Source organism: Rattus norvegicus, chromosome 2 (genome assembly GCF_021556685.1).
Source record: "Rattus norvegicus strain SHRSP/BbbUtx chromosome 2, alternate assembly SHRSP_T2T, whole genome shotgun sequence".
Classification (NCBI taxonomy): domain Eukaryota; kingdom Metazoa; phylum Chordata; class Mammalia; order Rodentia; family Muridae; genus Rattus; species Rattus norvegicus.
Window position 1 is genome coordinate 206,034,540 of NC_141535.1, and position 25,960 is coordinate 206,060,499.

The 25,960-nt window shown below is 42.1% G+C and overlaps 1 protein-coding gene across 1 annotated transcript in view; it reads right to left on the reverse strand.

Moving 5' to 3' along the window:
• The window catches only part of Slc30a7 (solute carrier family 30 member 7), a 62,399-nt gene that overhangs the window by 12,443 nt on the left and 23,996 nt on the right, over positions 1-25,960 (reverse strand). Inside the window, 2 exon segments of the mRNA NM_001191715.1 lie at positions 18,309-18,444; positions 21,647-21,697. Coding sequence (NP_001178644.1) covers positions 18,309-18,444; positions 21,647-21,697 — 187 coding nt within the window.

A 25,960-nucleotide genomic window follows, 5' to 3' on the forward strand; every position in this document is an offset into this window, starting at 1 on the left:
ACTAATGCAGACCAAAAGGAGCAGGGGCTCGCATTCACAACTGTGCCTAAAGGACTCATGGTATCTGCCAGGTGAGAAGGAAGAGGAAATACTAATGCGGACCAAAGGGACAGGGCATGGTCTTGCTCACCATCATATTCCCAAGGAGGCCTAGTAAGTGCTGGTCACCCAGTGTGCCCATGAAAAGTGTTGGCTGAATGACTGAAAGATTCAGATACCAGGCATTTTAGAATCTAGATTAAAGAAAAGGACACAGAAAAAGAATTAGAAGTCTATTTCCAACGTTTACGTACAGACTGGTTCTTGACTGAAGAATAGCAACGGGGACAAAGACAGGAGAGTTAAACACCTGGTATCTTACAATAGAGTGAGACACAATGACAGCCAGGCTGAGGACAAGGCTAGATGACGGACGAAAGGCTGGAAGCAAGGTAGAACAAGGACAAGACAATTTCAACATGGACAGGAATCGAAAACATTTGTTTAGTAAGACAGCAATAAGAACCAAGAATTAAACGTCACCTGTGACTCCTTAACCTGCATAGCCTTTGTGCTCTACGAACTAAAACACTGTCCTGACAGTTGTTAGCCAGTTCATCCCTCTCCACAGACACAGTGGTTTCCAGACCTTTCACCTGGATTACTACATTAGCCTCCAAAGTGTTCCTTGCTATCTAATCTTACATCCTTTAAGTCCACTGGGTAGGTAGCTTCAAAGATGGCACTCAAGACCCTTTGGACTCATGTGCCCATGTGGTCTTCACTCCAAGCTGTGTTTAGGTTGGACGGAGACCTAACAACTTAGTACTGACAGGCACTGAGTAGGCCGAGTGGTGAAGGGCTGCCCTGGTCAGCTTCTACACTCTGGCCTCCGACCCAGCTTCCACCTCCACTCTCACTTGCTCCCTCACAGCTGCCATACTGTGAGCTCCTTTAAAAGAGGCCCATGGGGCAAGAGAAGAAGGCGCACCTGCAGAGAGACTAGGATCCAGCCCCCTAGACCCAAAGAACAGAAGCCTGTCAGCCCCCGCTCCAGGGAATCTAGAATGTCTTCCTCAGCTTGAGCCCGCAGTGACAGCCTGGACTGACAACTTGATTGCCGCCTTGTGAGAACTCTCATGGCCGTGCCCAGAGACTAGATGATAATAATATATACTCACGGCCAGGCTTCTGTGGGATTGTGTATGAATCTACACATAACTGCTTTCTACAGAGCTATGAGGCTGACCGTCATAAGACAAGCACTTGATCCTATCTGTTCCCTACTAAGGCTGGGTCAAGAGCTCTCCGCTTCCTCAGGGATGAAATGTAAGCTCCATAATGGGGTACTATTTTGGGGGAGAGGATGGAGGCCTCTAATCCCCTCTACCTTTCCCTCCTCCCCATCCCTGCTTGTTTTTTAAGTTCTTCAAAAACGCTGTACTTGACCCTGTGCTGTTTTTTCTTTCAAGCTTTGGCTAATACGATAATCCTTGCCTAGAACATTATTAAGTGGCCTTTTGTTCGACTTCTAGTATGTCTTAAAACCTCACGTCTGACTTCCTTTGGGGTATATTTCCTGATTACTACCTGACCTCCGGATGATGAGATGTCCATTCTGTGCTCCTGTAAGAGCGTGAAGGATGCGGGGCATACGGGCACGTGCGGGCACATGCGGCGGGCACATGCCTGCAATCCCCGCCCTCTAAGGCTCAGGCCAACCTGGGATGCACAGAAGACTGTCCCGAAAAAGAGGAAACGATTAGGGCTATCTATGGAATTATACTGCAAAATCACCAAGTTGTTTTTCTATACATACACACTGAGAAGTACTTTATGGACTATGACTTACGTTTGTGTCCCCCGCATTTCAGTGTTTGATATATAAATGTTTACAGAACATACATTACAGCTAATTCCACTAAACATAATTCAAAGAGTACATTTTAAGGTCAAGAAAAATTACTAACCCCTTTAGAAGAGATGAAATTATTAACAGAGAAAAAGCACTCATGCAGACAGTAAAGGCTCAGTCAGTGAAACCCATGGGGATGGGAAAGACATCTCTGTCAGAACACAAGTCACAGAAGGAAGGAAATACAAGCAGAAGGCCATCCTACAAAACAACGCAGTGCTGCTCCAGGCCTTCCACGGGTCAGAGAAGGCTGGGAAGGAAAACCAACTGGAGAGGGAATTACTAAGTCTGACAGTTAAGAAGACTGGCACCTCAGCTGAAAAGCAACACTTGATTCTATCTACTGCACACCACTGAGAAGCAGATGAAGACGCCTCGGGTACAGTAAAGGAGCGGGGCAAAGAGATGAAGTGACTATGGTACAATTAATCCATACTTTTTGTTTTCTTCTGTAGGTCTTCATTTCTCATGAAAAGAAAAGGGTGAGTCAGAAAAGGCTTTACCTACTTACAGGGCTATCCATCACCTTCCCTGTTTGGCTCTTCTAGGAATACTGGAATGGCTAGTATATCATAGTAAAAACCTCACCGCAGCACATGAAAATGCCGCACAGTTTTCCTAATGACGGCTGAAATGGTGTCAGAATGTCAGCTGCAGGAGCTGCGGTTGGACACCCAGCTGCTGGGGTGGGGGTGGGGGGGACGGCCTCCTCACTCACAGAGGGAGATACGATCCAGAACCAGGTCATTTTCAAAGTCCATAAGATGTCAAAAAATAGTCTGTAGCAATGCCAGCTTTTGCCTTTTAAAATTGCGTTTAGCTCAGGAGTTTCTGCCCATATTTTTCTGATTAACTATCATAACGGGGAATCATAAAACAGATTTTAGCATGGATCTATCTAGCCATAATGAAAGGATATGGAGGAAAAGACAAGCTTAGCAAATTCCTGACTGAGCTAAGGTTAGAGCTGCATCCAAACCCTACAGGAAAAGGAAAAGTAAGCATTTGGAAACAATTAGAGGCTCGCTTCTGGTTGACTAACTCAATTGTAGCTTTCACAATGGAACTCTATTTTCCTATCATAAATGACAAGGAGGATGACTCATTAGGCATGAATTTACCAGTAATACAAAGTAATGGTTTCATTTTTCAAAAGCTGAACATAATTCTATAATCATACAATAAATATCAAATTAATCTCAAAGCCTTTTAACAGGTTAAATGAGCAACATTTACTCGTTGCTGCAAGTAATTTGCAATGAAAAATTCAGGTTTTACTTCAGATACAGCTTTTAGGGAAAGATTTTCACCACATTACAAAAGCAAATTAAATAATCTAGCAGGAACTATAAATAAAGTGAACTAAGTATTGGGGTTGGTGAGATGGCTCAGCAATTAAGAACACTTGCTGCTCATGCAGAATGAGTAGAACCAAGCTTAGTTCCCAGAGTCCACACCTACTAACTGACAACTGCCACAGTTCTAGCTCCAAGGGGATTTGATGCCCACCTCTGGGCTCCATGGGCATAGATGTGTATGTGCATACAGACACACTTAGATACACATAAATAAAGTAATGTAGTGGCACTGGAGAGAGGGCTCAAAGGTAAAGAGCACTCCGTACTCTTGCTAAGACCAGCACCATTACCTAGCTGGATGGATGATTACAATTAATGTAGAATTTTATAAACCTGGTAGAGAACAGATCCCTTAAAATGGTCCCATCTGGAAATGTGGTTCATGTATGACTCTACTAAGCTTCTGGAACCTGTGATCTAAATCAGTACCCAGTACAGTAAGTGGTTCTTACCCAGTAATGAGACAGTAACAGACACTATGGAACCCTACAGCCATGAAGAGGTTTGCCTTAAGCATCTGGGACATGGTTATAACACTTCACGTGTTTGCTCTTTGGAACAAAAAATATCAGTTTATAACATCAAATTAGTAAAGTGTAATATTTTTTTGTTTATATAACACTTAATAGTTTTTAAAGTAATTTCATAAAAAATGTCTGATTTCATCCCCCATGACAGCCGAAAGTAATCCTAAGAAAATGTTGGGATCACAGCATTCCTACTGAAAACACAACTCTGGAGGTCTCTGAGCCCTACCTCTCCTTTTACAGATGGAAACCAACTCTGACAGGACAAACAGCTGTGGTTTATCACAGCTGGGTGAGAAGCTGTAGACCCAGGGCCAAGGCTCAAGCGTTGGAACTGCTTGAGTCTTCTCTTCAGTTAGGTATCCTAGGGTTGAGTCCAGTTACACTCACGTTATTCCCAGGTCCTGGCATAGCGATCTGAACACAGGACACACTTAGCACCCATCTAGTTACACAGTGAATAGATAACACATTCACTGAATGAGTAACAACGAATTGAATGTATTATCTCTTAAAGATCCAACCGAGGGCTGGGGAGATGGTTCACTGTGTAAAGCAAATGACACGCAAGTGTGAGACTTGTGTTTGAGTTACCAGAAACCTCACACAACACACTTGTAACGCAGTGAACCTGAGACAAGATGGGAGGCGGAGATAGGAGAGTCTCCAGCTTGTGGGACAGCTGGTATGAGACAGGCAGGGCAAACAACGAAGACGCTCAACCCCAAACACGCTGGAAGGAAAAGATCAACATAGGAGGTTGTTCCCTGACCCCATATGCATGTGCAATAAGTGTTCACCCGCCTTTATATAAACCACACACATAAACACATACATAAATCACATGTAAACCTATGCAAGACAGACACACAAGATAAAAAAATTTAGTTGGTGTACTGGCTGGTTCTGTGTGTCAATTTGACACAAGCTGGGGTTATCACAGAGAAAGGAGCCTCCCTTGAGGAAATGCCTCCATGAGATCCAGTTGTAAGGCACTTTCTCAATTAATAATCAAGGGAGGAGGGCCCCTTGTGCGTGGTGCCATCCCTGGGCTGGTAGTCTTGGGTTCTATAAGAAAGCAAGCTGAGAAAGCCAGGGGAAGCAAGCCAGTAAGCAGCACCCCTCCATGACCTCTGTATCAGCTCCTGTCTCCAAGTTCCTGCCCTGTGTGAGTTCCAGTCCTGACGTCCTTTGGTAATGAACAGTAATGTGGAAGTGTGAGCTGAATAAACCCTTTCCTCCCCAACTTGCTTCTTGGTCATGATGTTTGTGCAGGAATAGAAACCCTGACTAAGACAGTTGGTAATGAGAATATAGGAATTACAATATAGGTATTGGAATACAGGATATCTTTTATTTATATGACATAGAACCCTTCAAAATAAGAGTCAAGTGCCCCCCCAATTCTGTAACTCTTAAAAAAAGAACCTCTAGTCAATGAAAGGCTATTGGCATTTTATTCTGTGCTTACTACACACAGGGGAGAAAGAACTCCATTTAGGAATGCTCAGCACTTTCAGATCTTGATATATAATTCATTGTCTTTGTTTTGTTTTGTGTATCTGAGACAGTCTCAAGTAGCCAAAGCTGCCCTGGGACTCCTTACACAGCTGAGAATGACCCTGAACAGGATCCCCACCCCGTCTCTCAACCACCTAAAGTTTGAGATTACAGGCATGGCTGTGTCCCATTTCAACTTGTTATGTTTTGTTTAAAAGTTGGGTTTTTAAAAAGACTTATTTACCTTATTTTTATGTGAATGTGTGTTTTTCCTTCACGAATGCAGGTGTACCTCATTTGTGCTTGGTGCCCACAGAGCTCTAAGAGGGCATCGAATCCCCTAGTTGAAAGCCACCATATGGACGCTAGAACTAATCCAGGGTCCTCTGCAACAGCAACAAGTGCTCTTAACTACTGAGCCATCTCTACAGACTATAACTTGTTCTCTTATAAAATGTATTCTTCAGTTTAATGAATAAAAAACTAATAATTGTGTCATTAAACCATCAATATAATGAAATAAAAAAATGCAGAGACAACACAATCAATGAAGAAAACAAAATGGTTCCACAAAAGACGTAGCTTTGTGAGAAGAGGTAGGAATAAATTCCAACTATATGAACTAAGCATCAGAAAACAAATGTGTGGGAAAGAGTAAGATCTGAAGGCACAGGCCAAAGCCAACAAGTAGAGGCCACACATGAGGTGCTCTAGCAGGTCTGAGATACTACATAACGCAGTCATGGAGATGGCTCTCTAGTTCCTTCAAGGTACCTTTCCCTACAGAAAAGACGTGACTCTCAAATGTGTGTGAGGCCTGGACTACTGAAAGAAATGAAGCGTCTCAGAGGCGCCTGAAGAGCAGAGGACACTCAAGAGGACCTTGGCAGTGGGGGTAGTAGCAATGAGGGACATCCTCACACCTGAGAATAGATCGGAAATGACTCTCTGACCCTCAACTGCCCAGTGCGGACTTCAGAGACTGCACGTTTGCTAGAAGTAAGGGTCACATATGAGGTAAGAAGCAAAGCAATCTATTTTTAATTCTTTCCCTAAACTAAGAAAGCACCCTGAGTGTGTGTGACAGAGAATCTCAAAGTGGGTTTCTAACCGGCCCACTGCACTGGATGCTGGTTCCCCAGAAATGCCGAGGAGTGCTGGATGTGCAAATGAAACCATTTTCAAAGGACTCATTAGCAAAAGAACAAAGTGACCTTGATGCAGACTGCACCTAGCAGCAGATAATTTTAAGCTACATATAGATTAATAACAAAAGCCATTAAAACGGAAAACCTAAAGGTCATCCTTTTCTTGCAGCAAGTAAATGAAGACCATGACGATATGCTTTCAAGCTTTTAATTTGTGTTTATTTTCAAAGGCTGAAACTATTGACGATTCTCTAGTCAAAGGGACATCAAGGAGGCACCAAGAGCCTCAGAAGGTAAAGGCATTTGCTTGCAAGCCTGGCAAAATGAGTCTTATTTCTGATACCAACAGAAAAACAGTTTTCACAAAGGTTTCATGTGACCTCCGCATTTACACAGTGGCACACCTACTCACACGTTGCACAAATGTACAATAATAATATAAAATTTACAGAAAGAATACTAAAATGTAAAATGTCACTTCAAATGCCTTCCCTTCTGTCGTCCTATTTACTTGGTTTTTTTTCCCTCCAATGTTTCTTTTACAGAATATGTAGATTATGCTTATTTTCCTGTTTATGTTAATGGCTAGAGAGCCCTTATAGAATGTATGCTACACATCTCTCTCGTGGAAGTAGGGCTTTTTATGGACTATCTTGTTCTCAGAAGACTGCATCTTGGAAATCATACCATATCACCAGACACCACCTATGTTCTTTTTTAGAACTCCCTTGCACACAGCTTCCTTACTGACAAATACCTGTGCTATTCCCAATATTTTGCTCTCAGAAACAAACAGCCACAAGAACAATTTTCTGAATATATGTTTTTGCCAATTTATCACTGAGATATGTCTGTAGGATAAAATTGGTTGATTTCACAAATGCCAGTATCTTAACATTTCTCTTTATAGAGACAACTCTTACTCCTCTCATCAGTATATTAGAAGGCCTACTCTATTACAAGATTGGAAATTTATCCTGATCAGTAAGACATGCCGTTTTATTGCAGTTTGAATTTGTCTTTTTTTGTTGTTGCTGCTATTTTACAAGAAGTCGTTTGTAAGCTGTGGGCATAGGTCAATGTCTATGGGGCATGCCTGAGACCTGAGTTCAATTCCCAAGTCCAACACAATAAAAGGCAGATGTGGCGGTACACACCGGCAGTTCCAAGGCCAACACAGGCACACACAGGCACATTGCTGAAGCTTGCTGGACAGATGGTTTAGTCTATCCATATCTGTGTCTAAGAAAAAACAGGGTTGCCAACTAGCCTTGCACATACATATACACAGGCTTTCAAATTCACATGAATATGTGTATAGATATATCATTTGTAGCTTATCTTTTCTGTGAACTAAGTAAACTTATATTTCTGCCTATTTTCCCACTGTGTTAATCTTTTACTTTTCTTCTGGCATACTGGAGATTAAACCCAGGGACTTATGAGGCAAGTACTCTACCACTGAGCTACATGGCTTCTAGTTTAATTTTTGATCTTAGAGGCTGTCTTTATACAAGACATATTTATCCAAGTTGATTATGCTTTCTGAATTTCCTTTTATGCTTTTACCTATGCCAAATTCTTATTTATTAATTTTGTTACACATAATTTATTTATTCTGTATGTATGTGTGTGGTTGTACAGGTGTCACAGGTGTGGTCCCAGGACAACTTCTGAAGGTTGGTTTTCTTCTTTCACCATGGAGGTCTCAGAATGGAATTCAGGTCCTCAGGCTTGGTGGAAGCACCAGTGGAGCCATCTTGTCTGCCATCCCCCATATGACTCACCTCACACACTTTCTAGGTTTTAGCCATAGCCATCAGTAGCACTCTCATGCGGCTAAGTCACTCAGGCCTGGCTTCTGCTAGTGCTAACATGCTTCTACACTTCACTTTTCTGGCTCAAAGCCATTGGCAGTTTCTCCAGGTCTAAAACATAAGATACAATTCCAAGTGTATCTTTTTCCACTTTGGATAATGGCAATGCCACTGTCAAGAGATGGATGGAAGGAAGGAAGGAAGGGAGGGAGGGAGGGAGGGAGGGAGGGAGGGAGGGAAGGAGGAAGGAAGGGCGACTGCATTTGTCCAAATGTCTCTTTGGATCTCTGGCAATGATCTCATGGTTTTCTCTCTCCATTGTTTATTTGATGAATAATATGTGTAAACTCTGTAATACTGAATTACCTTTGCATTCTTAGAATGAACACAAATTGTACATGATTTCCAGAATACTTTTTGACAATGGCACTGAATGTTCCAAATTATAATAAATCTGCAATTGAATAAATATCGGTTAATTCCTAACCTCTGTAGCTTGAAAATCATTCCACAAACTACAAATCTGAGGCCTCAGGGATGGATTCACCAATCATTTCGATGGCTTTGACAAACACTGAAGAATGATGCCATTCCGTTGATTTATTTTAAGGAACCAGAACCACACTACTGCAAGACAAATCACACCCTGCACAAGGACACTCAGTGGAAGAGTGAAAGCAGGCAGAGACCCTGAGGAAGTGCTCGGTACCTGTGGTTTTCTGCTCTTTCACCTGTCAACTATTCATTGACAGAACCCTAGCTCTTGTCTAAGTATGGGGCTGGACACTCAAAACAGAAGAGAAAGAAAAGTAAGAGTCACATGCCTTAACGTGACCCTCAGTGAATCACTCAGATATAGAATCCCCCATTCTCAAGTGCGTGGAAAAACCTGTGGCTGGCTCCAACGGAACGGAATACAACAAGTGCAAAGTGAATTTAAGATGCATTTAAGGTTTAAATAAGTTAATTTTTAGTTCGTCAAGGAAAAAACCGTGGGTATGCCTGACTTGATCAGAGCCAAGCCCTTAAGAGAGGGACTAAAGTGTGGGTTGAGGTCAGCTGCTCCCATGCCGATTCTGAAGAAGTAGCCACCATGAGCTCGACAGCTGCAAGTTCAGGATTTCTGCTGACAACCACATAAGCTTGCAAGATGACCCTGAGCCTCGGAGGAGGCTGGAACCCCAGCCAACACATTAGTTACAGCTTTGTGAGGTCTGAGCAGAGAAGGCAGCTGGGCTATGCCCAGAATACTGATCACGGAAACTGTGGGCTAACTGTCCAGGCTGGACAATCCGTGTAGTCAGCTGTCCCCTACAGCTCCCTTCCTATTCCACACTGAAGCCTTCAGCCACTTCACAAAGACAGATCTCGTTCATCCCAAATAATACTGTAGAGAACTACTCCAGGATTTCAGATCTTTGGGCTGGGAAAACGTATGAAATAGTGGCATCTTATAAGCCTTTAATTAGAGCAAAAAAAGTAGGGTAGAGTTTATCCTTCCTCTATAATGCTATAATGAGTCTTATGAAGGAACGGTGGTCAGAAATGAAGAATTCTATATTAGGTTGTCTGGATTTGTGTGTGTGTGTATGTGTGTGTGTGTGTGTATGTGTGTGTGTATGTGTGTGTGTGTGTGTGTGTGTGTGTGTGTATGTAATTAACAACCTCCTCCATCGCTTAAGGGAAGAGTGAGGCTTCTGTTAAAATAATAGTAAAACTCTGTACTTCTTGCAATGTTATTTATACACAGAGGTTGAAAGGTTTTAATACAGCTTCTAATGCAAAGACTCAATTCTCTCATCTCTGCAGTTCAAATCTAAACAGCCTTTGGCTGCCTTCATTTAAACTGTAATGTCAGATTTGTTTGTTATTTACTAATCTTTGCCCTCTGGTTCTGAAAACCCACTTTACTTTGTAAAGCAATCTATTGTATGTCAATTCCTATTTTCCATGATTAGCCTTGGCTTATAGCATGCTGGAAGTATATCCTATGTTAACAATCCCTGAAAAGGCACTTAATCATGAAACTTACAAAGCAACAACAACAACAACAACAAAATTCACATTCATGGATGACAGAGCAGAACCGTAACCCAAGCCTTCCAATCCTTAGCCTAGGTCTCCAGAATTCAAAACACTGCTGTGAACAAAGTACACCAGTGTCAGGCTGTACTGTCGAGTCTATCCCATGTGACCCTGCCACATACAGCACCACTGTTTTTAGAAAAACGGGGATGATGAACGAATGATAAATTCAGAGGTGTAAGTAGTTAGGAACAGGGAGAGCTCCAGAAGTCTGGGCTTTCAGGAATCCTCGGGCTGACAGGAAACAGGAAGTAGAAGGGGATCATAGATTAGGATACTATGACTGAAGGCACAATGAAGGCAAGCAAGTGCATTTCCCATAATAACAAGCCAAAGTGTCAGTTATGAACAGGACTTCGATGGAAAACAAGAACAGCCTGAAAAACAGGCAAGGGGCTGATAACAGCTTTCTGACCCTAAGAGATTTATTCTGGAAGCATCAGTAAGTACTCATAGGCTTACAGACTTTCTGAAAGGTCTACTTGATAAAATCAGCAGATCAATACTTCCCTTGTTAGGTGAGTCAGTTTTCATTACTATAACAAACATACCGAGCTACCGGAGTACGAAGAGGAAAGGTTGTTTGGCTCACTGTTGTCACAGGCAGTCACTGTTTTCAGGCCCATGGCAAGGCAGCACTTCATGGCAGACTAGGAGTGGCAATGCAAACCCATTCGCTTCACAGAGACAAGGAGCAAACACAAGAGAAGGAGCTACAGTCTCACTACTTCCTTCAGGGATACGCCCAATGATCTGAGCACCCTCTGAGGACCCTCGCCAGGCCCTACCTGGCTCCTCCATCTCCCAACTGTGCCCCAATCAAGACCAAGCCTTTACCACACAGATCTTTCTCTGGGTGACAGTTCAGGTCCAGACACTGGAGCACATATACATTCTGTTAGTATTTCATGGTGTGTGTGTGTGTGTGTGTGTGTGTGTGTATGTGTGTGTGCGCGCGCGCGCACGTGTGTGTATGGATGTGCAGCTCTATGCACGTGACATCTGACTTTAGGACAGAGGAAAACAATACGGTGTGCCTGATGCTGAAAGGGAACTGGATTGCTGAGAAGCCACATGGGAAGACCACACCTCACAGAACTCATCTCTCGTCAGTCTGAATCATTTTACATTCGGGGCCCAGTGCTCCCCTCAGCAAAGAACAAGCACTTGAAGACCAGGTAAAGTGACTCCTAACCCACAAACAGCTTGGGTCTTAAGGTATTAATCAGTTGTTTGGGGAAAAAAACACCATTTCCCCCCAGGAAAAACTGCAAAGGCAGTGGGCTCTAGGTGGACCTGTACCACATATTAACATCTGGTGGTAAACTACGGCACCTGAGCCACCAATGTTCTTCAAAGGAAACTCAATGAGCATCAAATGAAAACAAAACTTACTCCTGTACTGTGATCCTATTAACCAAAACCCTGATGCCTCCTCTCTGTGGCAGACACAACCATGTCCTCAAGTAACTAATTCATACTTTACGTAATTTACACAGACTAACAATTGAGGGGTATTGATGATCTGTCTCTGTCTCTCATTTCCCCCCCCCCGTGTGTGTGTGTGTGTGTGTGTGTGTGTGTGTGTGTGTGTGTGTGTGTGTGTGTACAGGAAGAATGGGAAAAAATGGAGAGTTTGCTGAAGTAACAAGTTTCTAAATATACTCACTATGGTTTATACACACAGCTAAAAACTGAATTAGTGTTCTGTCCTCTGAATGTAAAAAAAAAAGGTGATTCAATAAAACCACTGCATGTTGTTAAATGGTAGCATTACATAATAGATTCTTAAACTGAAAATCCTTTTCAACATCTTTGAGTCAATGCTATTGGTTTCCTTCACTATCTGTAGAGACCCTCTCGGCCAGTATCTCCTATTCCCAGGTTCTTCATCTGAACCACTACACACATGTGGTCAGAGTGAGGGCCACTTAGTTCCCCAAGAGTAACAGAAGCTCAGCACTTTGCAGATGCACAGGAGGGAAATGATAATTACTATAAATAGGCACTTTCTGCCCTCGGATCCTCCCAGAAAGCTAGTTGGAAAATGGTGTTGGACTGACCAGTCTTTACCTCTCAGTATAGGGGCTTTAAATATGACTTAGATATGATTTTTAAAAAATGTAACTCCTGGGTAATGATGTCCAATGCGTTTTTTACAAGATGAAAACTTACTCAAGCAGCAAATAAAGCTCTAAGAGACTGTTTTCTTCTGTCTCACACTGCCCAAAGGATAGTAAATGTAGCCATTGAAAGGCAACCACAACGGAGATTGTTAGGAATGCCTAAAAACATTTCTAAAAGAGATACAATGCCTACAATCTCTTATACCTGACTATATGAAGACAGAGTAGTTTCCTACGTGTGCTTTTTGCTTATTATAAAGCACAAATAATTGGAATCAATTAGTTTGCTGAAACTGGAGTCCTGGTCCAATCCTATCTGTATGAACAATGACTGTGGCCGGTAGCTTCACAGACTGTCACCTGCATAGCTGTTTGCTTCATGCACAGCCCCTCTAGTTCTCACCTGTGATTACGACCAGTGCTCATCATTGCTGAAACCTCTAAAACCTGCCCTAAAAATGAGTGTTTTTCCCTCAATCTGCTAAGAAACAAATGTACTATTTTGTCTACAAAACTTTTATTTTACATCTACATGACTATATTTTTGTTTTAATGAGTACAAAACACAATAAAGATGATAACTGGAAAGCTTCAGAAAACTGATAATAATAAAAGTCCAGCAGGCTTCAGAAACACACTGTAACAACATGCATTGCTGTGTCTGTGTCCTGCTGTGTACCATCATCAAACACAGGGCTCCCTTTCATTTGAGTGGTGAACGCAATCCCACTAAGTCAATGGACCACTTAGAACTTGCAATAACACAACCACATCCTCAGCTTTCCCCTTCCTTCCAATGCCAGCTTTACTTGTGGGGGGGGAAGGGAGCAAACCACTGTGAACTGCACCCGATCCATTTCCAGGAACTAAGATCATTCTCTCCCTGCAGCTTCCACTCCAGCTCTTCACTGAGAAACACAAGTCACCACCACAGTACAAACCAGTACCCAGACATTCTCACTCTCTCATTGCTTGGGCCAAAAATGTTGGGAGAAAACCAACTGTGGGAAAAGACCTTTACTGTCAGGGAAAACTGAGTCTAAATAAATGAGACAGGACAGAGCAGGTTTGCAAAGCACACTTTACCTGGACAACATGACACAAAAAACATATAAAGACTGGAAAGAAAAATACTCTTTTCATTTTTCTTGCTGTAAAACCCAGGCTGGCCTCAAACTTGAAGTGTGCTCCCTCGGCCTCCCCGGTGCTAGGACCACAGGTACCCGTCACCATGCCCAGAGTCCAGAGGCTCAGTGTTATACCAGGGGGGAAGTCTTGTGAGTGGCATGGGGCCCCCGTCACCATGCCCAGAGTCCAGAGGCTCAGTGTTATACCAGGGGGGAAGTCTTGTGAGTGGCATGGGGCCCCTCTACGCTGCGCATGGTGTTCCTTACACAAGCACAGCTTGACAGGAAATGTAATACTAAGCTGGTGCTTTAGATAAAGTTTAAGATTCCTCAAGTAGGCTTATGGAAGATGGGGGGGACGTCATTATTTCTACTTTTATCTTGCTGTTCACCCCACATACTTCCACTGCACACGCCACACCTCCCAACTGTTTGAGAACTAGGGGCACATTTTTGGTTACTCCCCTAGGTCACTGAAGAATGAGCAGCTGTCCTTTTGGCCTTGCCACCTCTACTGCTTTCTGTCTTTCCTCTTGGTTTAGGTACTCATGCGGACCACCATCTTGGGTTTCTATACAACGCTTTTCCTCCACCCCACTGATTATAACTCAGACCCTAGCTCTCCATTTTAAGCACGTCACATTTTTATTTTATGTGTATGAGTGCCCTACCTGCATGTAAGTAGCTGTATGTGCGTGAGCACACACAGGAAATCAGGGTATAATTTGTGACGTACCCATCACAAACAGGCAGGGAGCTCACTCAGCTAATTTCTATAATCCCTTACTTTATACCCCGTTATAGTAACACTCATCTGGAAAAACTGCACATCTATTAAACCCAATTCTTTGTATCATTCTATAATATTTACCAAGCAGCTAAATAAGACGGGAGGACAAACATCCATGCTAATTGTTTCTATTCTGAATTCATGGCCACAAACCTCAAAGTGGGTCCTGGGTGCTGCCCAGCAATCACGGTTTCCACCTTAGTGAAAGGCTGCCCTGTCTTGCTGCACTGTGCTGTGCCTATTATCTCCTTGTATAGCCATCTGCTTTACTGACTCCTGGTTCGGGTAAGGGCCTTGCTAAGTGATCAACTGCCCAGCTACGTAGGTACTACAGCGTTGACTCTCAGATACACTATAGTTACTCACTATCCCAAGGAGGTAAGATTTTAATAGCCACATCATATATTCCAGTAACGCATAATATTATAATCAGAATACCTCCATTTCTCAATATGTTAAGTATATGGAAACTAAAAATTTTTGGAAATTGAACAGTAGGACACAAAACTAGAAAGGAGTTACACTTGTTATGATTGACTTAGGCTGCTCAAAGCACCATACTGAAGAGGGACTGCTGTTAGGCCAATTTCAGAAGGAAAGAGCCACAGACTATGGGACACTTCAGAGAAGGAAGGAGTGGCGTGGTGGCACTGCTGCCAGCTGACCCCTGGACTGTGACTTTCCGCTGCTCTGTTAGCGGAGTGATGACAGCAATCCTGCGTCTACACCCCCGCCACCTACAGGAGCTCCTGCATCAGTACTAACAAAGCATGTCAGGCCAGCAGTGAGCAGAACACAGCTGCTGTCTACAGTGCCTTCAAAAGGGAGGGAAAGCACTGCTCTGTTCCAGTCTTCCCTCAGTGACAACCCCATCCATCCCGGTAAGAGCTTTAGGCACTGCCTTGGCTCCCGTTCACTCAACCCTGGCCCACACATCCATAGCCACGAGCAAATCTCATTAGTTCTACCCCATTTTCTGGCTTTATTCTGGCTTCTCCATTGCTTGATTGGACCTAGCTACAGTGGCCTCTCCCCTGGTCCATTATGGAATCTTCTAGATGCTCCACTTGTTTATACTAGTACCCCTTGCAAGCTAGGTTAGAATAGCATTTTTCTTTTATTTTACTCGATTTATTTATTAGAGTCAGGATCTCACTATGTAGCTCTGTGTAGCTCAGAACTTGCTTGAGGGTGAAGTTGACCTCAAACTCACAGAGATCTCCTTGCCTCTGCCTCCCAAGTGCTGGGATTAAAGGTACCACCATGCCCAGTTAAAAACTATTCTTAAAAAATCAAATTAGGAGGCTGGAAAGATGGCTTTGTGGCCAAGAGCACTTGATGCTTAGTTCCCAACACCCAGTTGGTGGCTCACTCTATCTGAAAATTCCAATTCCAGGAGATCCAACAAGCTCTCTGGACCTCAGCAAGGCGCCAGGCATATGGGCAGGTAAAACATGGTACACAAACATACGAGCAGGTAAAACACTCGTGTACATAAAATAAAAAAAATTTAAGCAATACAGACCAGGGTAGGAGGATGCAGACGAGTGGTGGGTGTCCAGCACTACAAAACAAAACATATAGAAGGGCCACTCTGCTATGATTTCCCACTGTACTTGAATTAAATCCAACCTCCGAGTGCTGTAATTTCCCCCGGTGTATTTCTTTAGCTTCACCCCAAACCACTCTCCTCATCCGCCCTGTGCTTCGGCCATGCTGGCCTCTGTTAGGGCAGGTGGGGTTTTGTGGGTTTTTTGTTTTTTTGTTTTTGTTTTTAAACCAACTGGTCCCTAGACTAGAAAGCCCTCCTGAGACTAATATTTAGGACTGCAGACTTCCCATATCATTCAGTCTCAGATGACATCTCAGTGACCAGCATCAAGTCCTACCTTAGGACAATATAATAATCATATCAGCTTGTCTTAATTTATTGACTTGATTGTCTCTCCCTTATCATAAGATAAAATCAAAATAGTAGGGTTCCCAGGCCAATAAAAGAAGCTACTTGTTGAAGATGGTATATAAAGATTCTTTTAAAAACGTATTCAACATTGAGGCAAGATAAGTTCGTTGTGTGCATATGAATTTTTCCATTATTTATTTTTTGCTTGCATAATAAATGAGTAAGAAGATAACGAAAAAAAAATCCAAGTTGGAAATAGAAAATAGAATAGAAATAGAAGTTTTGCACCTCCTTAGGGTAAAAAAGCCTAAGTTCTTCCAACTCAAATCTGAAGCGTGCCAACTCCTTTGCCAGAATAGTAGGACACTGATTCACCCCTCCGCCCCTCCCCCCCAGAGCTACAGAAACATAAGCAGACTCTGCATAGATGCTAAGTGCTTCGGAAGGAGGCTTTGGTAGAAGGTGCTACAGGGAAGGGCTCTACCCACCTTGACAGGCAAATCAGGAAATGTTCCCTGCAGGGTACTATTAAGATGGCATTTCATGGGAAGGATGTGGGGTTGGGGTGCACACATTTATAGGGCTGAGGGAAAGGGTGTGTCATTAAATGCAGAAAGAGCTGAGAGAGGAGACATGAGCGGGAATGCAGGGGCTCATAGCACATTCAGGAAACTGGAAAGAAACAACTCACTAGAGAAGACAGACTAGAAGCGGGGCAGGAGAAAGGGAGGGGGAGGTTAACCATATCAGAAAGTCTCATTAAGGATTCTTGAATTTTAAGAGTCAGAGAAGGATATAATTGTGGTTTATCACATAATCCGCATCAAAGAAATGTCACTGCAGCATGACAAGTCTAGTGGAAGACAGAGGGGACAAAGAGGCCATCACACCAAACCACAACAGCAGGGGCCAGAATTCTGGTGACAATGAGTGGAGACAAAACAAAGAGGATACTAGGATCATACTCTTAAATAACCATCGGGAGCAACTAACGCTATAATACACAGCACAACAAAGTGCACTCAGGACACCCGCAGTAAGACAGGTAGTCACAGAAGTGAGCAATCTATCAGGAGTTGGTCACATCCAAGCTAACTCAAGAGAGTGTGGTAAGACCTCCAAATGAGGAAAAGGCATTCTGAGCTTTAGAAAGCCTCCAAACACCACCTGGTTCCTCGTGCAAATAGTTAAAGAATAATCTGCATGTTTAAAATATGTCTATTTTTAGGGCAGAAACTGAAATCAACCACTTCTAACTTTAGCACTGCAATTCCACAGCAATCTATTCCATCAATCCTAGTCAAGGCTGAGTCAGAGTCTTGCAGTCTTACTTCTAATCAGCATTCATCTCACTACAAAAGCTTCCACTGACAGCAGAGATCCTGAGAAATGATAATACTCCAACTGAGACACATTATGCAAATTTTAAAATAATCAAATGCAGCAAGATAAAAGAATATGGTTCTAATTTTTAAAATAAAAACGAAGCCAACAATAAAGTTTGTTTTAGGACAAAGGATTTTAGGTGATAATAATATTAACTACACAATGCACTGCAACAAGCGGTCATTGGCGATGGACGTCCCTACACATAATGTCTTCAGAAAGCACTAGTACCATGGTAGGTGAGCAAAGGAAAGAACAATGAAATGGTAGAGTTCAAGACGGGTCTAGCAGGAGCAACGTTCATACTAGGGTTTGACATTGTCAGATCTTGATATAAACTATAATATTCAATGCAGTTTACATTGCCAATATTTTATTCTATAGCTAGAGTGTATGGTTTAAAATTTGAATTATGATCAACAAATTACATGTCAAAAATTAAAAAGAAATGTTAAAACTCCAGGTAAGATAGAAATGGGAAATGCACGAAAATGTGAAGAGGTAAAGAGAATTTGGATAGGAACTTGTTTTAAAGAACAAAGGGAAGCCCACATGAAAATCTGCACTGAAGGTCTCCAGCCATTAGTTCTGCTGTCGCCTTCCTCTCACTCGGTAACAGACAGTAAGCACACAACTGGACCACTTACCTTACAACTATAAGAATGGCTATAAGAATCGAACAGATAGGATCTGCTATCATCAACCCGAAATTCTGCATCATGATGGCGGAGGCAATTACACCAATACTCCCAAGTGTATCTGCCAGAATGTGTAAAAATACACCTAGGAAGAAAGCAGAGCAGAGATCAGAATAATGAAAGAGGAGGCTTTCTTAGGGCTATACTCCTAAGAAATACAAATCAAAGGAAAAAGTCCGTCAGGAAGAGTGCTGACTATGTAGTAACTGGGTAGCAGAATGTTTATGAACGGACATAACTGTTTTCACACTGACCTGTTCAAACATCTAACTGGCAGATTCTGCTCAATCTCATAGGACAATAAAAGTGAAAGAGTAGAGAAAATTAGTTTTAAATGTTGTTTATGAACATTGACCCTTACTTTAAAAAAGGTTAAATAATCTGTTCTGGGAAGGAAAGGGCATCGTGTTTTTTTAAAAAAAAAAAAAACTGGTTAAGAAAGCATTTTAATTTTGAATACATGTACACATAGAGCCCTCTGCTGGTGGTTAAAAATATTGCTTTAGAACTAAAATTTCATATGGACCGGAACTCTACTTAACCTGACATTAATTATCCAAAACGTTCCACTAACTAAATTCGTTACTATACCCAAATTTACCATGCAAAGAGGCAGTTACCTGACTATGACGAGAAAATACATATTGAAGCTTTGAAATTAAGTACTAAGTAAGACACTGGTTAACTGCTAAAGAACTCGAACACACTATTAAGATTAATAAGTAACATCTGCCTGGAAAACCATAAAAATGTCAAGAAAGAAATTACATATGCAATTCCTTTTGAAACTACCTAAGACAGTAACTCATTCAACATGTAGATCTTTAATGAATAAAATTTATCACAAGGCAAAACAGTCTATAAACATAAGTATCAATAAAACCAAAACCAAACAAAAACATAAACCACTGGTCTTCAATGCAACTGCTCTATATGGAACTGGTAACGATGGCAGATATGTGACCAGCTTAGAAATTCCTATCACAGTCCCTGAACAATAAAAAGTAAATGCGTGCCAATTAAAACTGAAGGAAACTTTGGAGCAGCTTAAAATGTGAACACTACTGAGTCACATTAAATCTTAACATTGCTGGGAAAAGACACTTCACCCGCCACTGTGAAATTTACAGCAGGTCACAGCAAAATGCACTCCGGCCTTACACCTCCTACTCCTTTTCAATCCGTGCAGATCACTCTGCAGAATGTTTTACATTTGTGTGTGGCTGTGTGTGTAAATGTATGTGCAGACCACAACACATGTGCAGAGGACACAGGACAACTTGTGGGCTCCTTCCTTCCACCATGTGGGCCTGATGACTGAACTCGGGTTGTCAGGCTTGGCTGCATGTGCCCTTACACGGGCACCTCGCAGGCCCCAGAGTTGTTCCATAACAAGTGCTATTGTTTGGGCAAATAAAAATGAAATGTATGTGTCTACTGGTAAATACCTGTAAATAACAAGCTTCTCTACAGTACCTTAAATACCAAATAATAAAATGTTTATGTATCAAAACCACTTTGGTTTCAAAAACTAAAAATGAAAAAGATGAATATAAATAAATACAATTGAAAATCTCTACATTACAAACTCTTAAATGTAATAACACAGTTTTAAGCTTTTGTATTCTCCAATCACTGGTAGAAACAGAAATAAAAATAGTTCTGAACAATGAAAAAAGGGGGAAAAATCATTTGTTCATTTTCCTGACGTTGGAAAGTCCCTGCCTGCATGTAATCCTAGCCAGAAAGAGGATTTTAGTAGCATACATCATTACTACTTTATAGTAAATATTCATGAAAAAGTCATTGAGGAAATATATAAAATAGGTTTAACTCACAGAAAATTTAAACCTTACAGTACTTGTAATATACCAATGGTCTCACACGTCTAAAACTTGGTACACTAAACTGAAGATAAAAACTGCATTAGCTCGAGGGGCTCATGCGTAAGTATCTGTCGAGCTCTTGGGTAGGATAGCTTTTATATCAGGAGTAGCAGCTGCCCATCGGCTTCCTCCAGGCCTTCCTGAGACCAACAGGCTCGTGCATTTCAGAAATATGAATTCATTTTCATAATAAATTGTACAAAAGACACTAGAAGGCTATATCAAGCTTTTCTTCCTACATTTATGTTGATTTTTCATAAAATATAAGTTATTATCAAAGCCAATGATAGCACTTGCTACGGCTGCCTCAAAAATGTACAAGGCTCTTTTAAAAGCAATGCCATATACTCTGCAAATGGAAAACTGGTGATAGAGGCAGCCAAAGCCTTGTAGTATAGAAGTCTCCTTAGTAATGGAGAAACACAAACAGTAAGAACTCAACCTAGATACAGTGGAACAAAACACATGCAGGAGAGGCTGGATCTGAAGCCACTGAGAAACCAGACCAAAGTCGGTTTAAAAAGCCAGAAGCAGGGAGATAAGAACCTAAAAGACTTGACAATACAGTCTAGGGGAAACTGAAAAGGATTGGTTTACAACCCAGAGGACAGTATCAGAGTTCACAGACAGACGGGTTTTCGCTAGCTGGTGTCACTTACGGAACACTAAGCTCCTATTTACGTATCAATAATTAATGCTTTCACAGATGATAAAGGTCTCACTGGGTTGCATTCTGAGCTCTAAATTTTCTTACAATTTAAGAACATTTGAACGTTGTTCTTAGAAAACTGTAGTAATCCTAGGGAAGCAAACACACTTCCTTGGAGTCACTGTAGTCAGACCTAGTACTTACCTTTAGCAGTTTTCAATTTCTTGTATTTTTAAAATTAAGCCTCGGAAAACAGCCAAGTGACAAAATATCACTAATATACCCAACACAAAATGTGAGTGTGCATGTGCGTGTGAGTGTGCATGTGTGTGAGTGTGCATTTGTGTGTGAGTATGCATTTGTGTGTGAGTGTGCATGTGCGTGTGAGTGTGCATGTGCGTGTGAGTGTGCATGTGCGTGTGCGTGTGAGTGTGCATGTGTGTGTGAGTGTGCATGTGTTTGAGTGTGCATGTGTGTGTGCATGCGCATGTGTGTGAGTGTGCATGTGTGTGAGTGTACATGTGTGTGTTAGTGTATATGTGTGAGTGTGCATGTATGTACGTGTGCATGTGTGAGTGTGTGTGTGAGAGTGTGCATGTGTGTGAGTGTGCATGCATGCATGCATTTTCTAGGAAGGATAACACTTTCAGTATTATTATCATGCACTAATTTTTCTTAAAGGAGAACTCCAGGCAACCGAGAACCATGAAGCCATCTTCATGAAACAAGAAACCCACAACTGCTTGACATACCTTGTAAAATCTGTCTGCTGGGTCCTGCTGTTTCTTTGAAGGATGGGCCATCTGTAGAGAAATAGTTGAGTTATTTTAAAACATCCCTTCAACTCCTGATCCAAATGTTTGCAATTCAGAGTCCTTTATGCTCAACTGTATGGTGGATGTATGAACATACGATCATAGTAGACTTATAAAATTATTTTTTAAATTTAATCAAGTAATTAGATACAGGTGAATTTAGTGAGGACAATTTTGTAATGTAACAGGTTATAGAATATTCTAGAAATTATTGTACTAGAAATAAAAATCACATGGAATTCAAAAATGTTGTGAAAATCTAGCAATATTGTACTAATGTAATACCTTCTAATACTTTCATAATTGGAAACCTCACAAAGAATGAAATTACTACTTGAAGTTTGACGAGGTCTGTGACTGAAAGTCAGGCCTGATAGCAGGTAGCTGTGAAACAGCGGCTTTCAGAGACCACACGCCTGTGCCACTTTCTACGAAGAAGACAGAAGAAGACAGCCACTTTACTACAACCCTGCCTTTCATTGTGTGAACCACCCGACACAATTCCATTGTCCACAAGGGCAGGAGCAAAGTTCCTGCCAGAGATGTTGTGCTCTGGCGTCTCAAAGGGCAGACAGGCCGTGTAGCACGGCCTGCGAGAGCGGCAAAGGATTTTAGCCGAGCTGTCAATAAGCACCTGTGAAGCACTTGTTCACTGCTGACTTACTTTGTGGGAAAGGCGAAGAGGACAGAGGATGATGTATGTATGCGACATAATGACATGTGCTGCCAAGCAACATGCAAAAAAGTTAAATTTTAGATCCGTCCCATGTTCAGTAGGTTAATGTGTGTGTGTAGGGGGGTCCATTCTCCTAATAAAATTCCTTTTGGAGAACACAAAATTTTCTTCCTGATGAAAAGAAAAATTGCTATAATCTCTATACTTAACTGCGTCAGAGACTACTAATCAATCTTACAATGAAACAAAACCCAAAAAGATGGGCAGCATTTGTTTAAAAGGATCAATGGGGGCCAGACAAGCTTTGTGAGTGAGGACTCACTGGCTGGAGGCTGACAGCAGGCCTGAGCACTGCAGCAGTGAACCAGTGGCTGAGTGCTGGGCAAATGCAGCAGAGTAAAGAGCAGGCCAGCGTCCTACACAGGCAGTCAAATGCAGAGCCACTGTAGAACTCTAGCGTCTGAGCTTCCAGATGTATGAACGATCTAGAAAAGTCATTATCAACATCAGTATCTTGAAAGGGATAGTCGCTGACAAAACCTACCTTCAATTAACGTTGAGTTAAAAGTCCTCCTTTGTACCCTAACTTGTAGGGTATTTGTGGCAGAAGCTGGCTCGATAACTGTTCTCTAAACTTGTTTCTTTTGCCTCCTGAGTCTACAATGTAACTGTTTCCTTTGAGAGTGCTGTGGGGGGTTGTGAATAAAGATGTACAAGACATACCCTCTTCTAGGGGCTGGGGAATGTCTACAAGGGGTCTGCAGAGGGGCCACTGGGCTGCCTGCTGCACAACTGGCTTAAGAGCTTTAAAAACCGGGCTGGAGAGATGGCTCAGTGGTTAAGAGCACTGACTGCTTGCTCTTCCAGAGGTCCTGAGTTCAAATCCCAGCATCCACATGGTGGCTCACAACCATCTAATAAGATCTGATGGTGTCTTCTGGTGTCTGAAGACAGCTACAGTGTACTCCTATACATAAAATAAATAATTAAAAAAAGAAAAAGAGTTTTAAGAACAACACGGCCCCTCAGTGTCGCACTCCAGGAACTACAAACCTCAGTGAGATGCAGAAGGGTCGTAGGCAAAATAAAATCAAGGGACATTTTCTTTCATATCCCATTGCATGATGTAATGGTCAAATTCTAGCTGTTTTACAATTATTCATTTGTTATGTGTGTCTGCATACACGTGTGTGCACACACTCACGCACATGGAAGTGAGAAGACAACCTAAGGCATTGTTCTCTTTTTTTCACCATGTGGGATTTAAGGATCGAACTCAAGTCATCAGACTTGGCAGCAAGCATCCCTTAAATACTGAGCCAGCTCACTGGTCCAGAATCCTAGCTTTTTAATTCATTATTTACTGTGATTTGTTTGTGCCTCAATTAATGAGGACAGGAGCTACATCTGCATCAATAGACTATGAGAAAGTTCTAAAAGCTAACACATATAAAATTCTTAGAATGTGGTCAGTATCCATTGGACCCTCAGGATAACTGCACTGCCATAGATACTAACTGAACTCCCACAAAATGAATGAAACTGAGCAACTTTTAAAGCTTTTCTCAACTCCAAAGTGTCTATTTTTATCAAATCTAAACACAAAGTGCCTTTTCTAGTAAATTAGGTTAAAAAAAAAAAAAAAACTTTAACCTCCTTAACCTTAGCACTTGGGAGGCTGAGGGAGAAGTGCCAGCCTGGGCTACATAGTAAGTTTTGGGCGGCCTGCACTCCAGAGTGAAATCCTATCTTGAAAAACAAAACAGAAAAAAAGGAAATAAATAAAACAAAACAAAAAAAACCTTTAATTTAGAAATATATATCAAGTAAAATACAAGTCATAACTAACAGAATTTGAGATAAAACTACTTTAATTGACTTTTTCCTTAATGACTACAATAATTCTCGTTAAAAGAAAACTCTGAATGGGAAGTATTAGTTCTCAGAGAAAAAGAAAGTTAGACTTATAGAATATGTATTTATTGATTTATATATCATTTTTGTATGTGGTGTGTCTACACATCATATACATGTGTGTGAGGCCTGAGGTCAGCCTTCATGACTTCCTCCATCTTTACTTCTCGAGACAAGGCTTCTCACTGATCCTGAAGCCCATCTACTCAGCTAGAGTCCAGTGGTTCTCAACCTGTGAGTCATGACCCCTTTGGAGGTGGTATATAGATACCCTGCATATCAGACATGTACATTATGATTCATAACAGTAGCAAAACAACAGTTGTGAAGTAGTGATGAAATAATGTTACGGCTGGATCGCCATGATATGAGGAACTGTACTAAGGGTGACGGCATTAGGAAGGTCATGAGCCACTGAGCTAGACTGTCTGCTTCAGGGAGCCGTCTGTGTCTACTCACCCAGGGGTGGAGATGCAGAACACCTTCTGCTCCCAACATTTGATGAGGACATTGAGGACCAAACTAAGGTCTTTGTGTCTGTCCAGTGCTCATAGCTTATTGCTAAGATGCAGGACACGTAATCAGTTAGGACTGCATACAAGCATACTCCATTAATAAGAAATTCTAGAAAGGAAGTGAAATGGAGGAAATAAGGGGAATCTGATGATGTGAGTTTTATAATTTTCTATGGCTCTGGCAGGTGGGCATCAGATCATCAAGGCAGTGAATCCACTGAGTGTATTTACTTTAGTTCCTGCTCCAGGTTCCTGCCTTGACTTCCCTTGCTGATGGACTGTCACCTATAAGGTAAAGTCAACCCTTTCCTTCCCAGATTGCTTTTGGCTGTGGTCTTTATCACAGCAGCAGGAAACAAATAGGATATACTTAGGGCTTAATCCTGTCCAGGGAGGACCACAGAAGTATTTGGAACTCTGGTCTATAAGGCCTGCTCAGAGCTCATCCTAAGCTGTGACAGGAGCCTGGAAGATAGGACTGGCCTGGGCAGTGCAGATGATCACGGTCTGCCTTGGGAAATTTAGTGGGACCTACAGACCCATTCATGTGGTATTTCAATTAAAAATCTGTGGAGCCGAAACTGTTGTTTTACCAGGACAGCTGATGCTGGCTCTCTGGGGCTGAAGAATCAGCTTTGAGTAAGAAAAGACCAGCATCAGAGATGAGCTCTTCTGGGAAGTATCTGTCCAGGAGCAGGATTCAGAGGCTGTGGCCTGAAGCAGGCTAAGGCTGTACTGCAAGCTGGCAGGGGAACCAGGTAGGGTGCACGTCTCCCACATAGTACTGACTTTGGTGACACAAAAGCTACAGGACTGAATGGACAATGATGGCAGCTTTAGCTTGGTCCTGTAAGAGAGCAAGAGGGACCACTGATGAAGGCATGTCTTTAGTTTTGAGGAGACCTAAGGATTAAATGGGATTATGGGATAAAGTCGAGGCTTGGCATCATGTGGCAGGGTTATAGTTTCCAAGGAGAGACCATTCAGCCCTTGGGGAAGGTACAACATCAGGTGCAGTAGAGACCCCAACAGACTGGAGACACCTGACAAGGACAGTGGAGGAGTGAGGAGGAGCCAGCCTGCGCCCAGGCGACAAGTTGTGGATGAGAAAGCTGGAGGAGGGGCTGCCTGAGCCCACGAGACAAT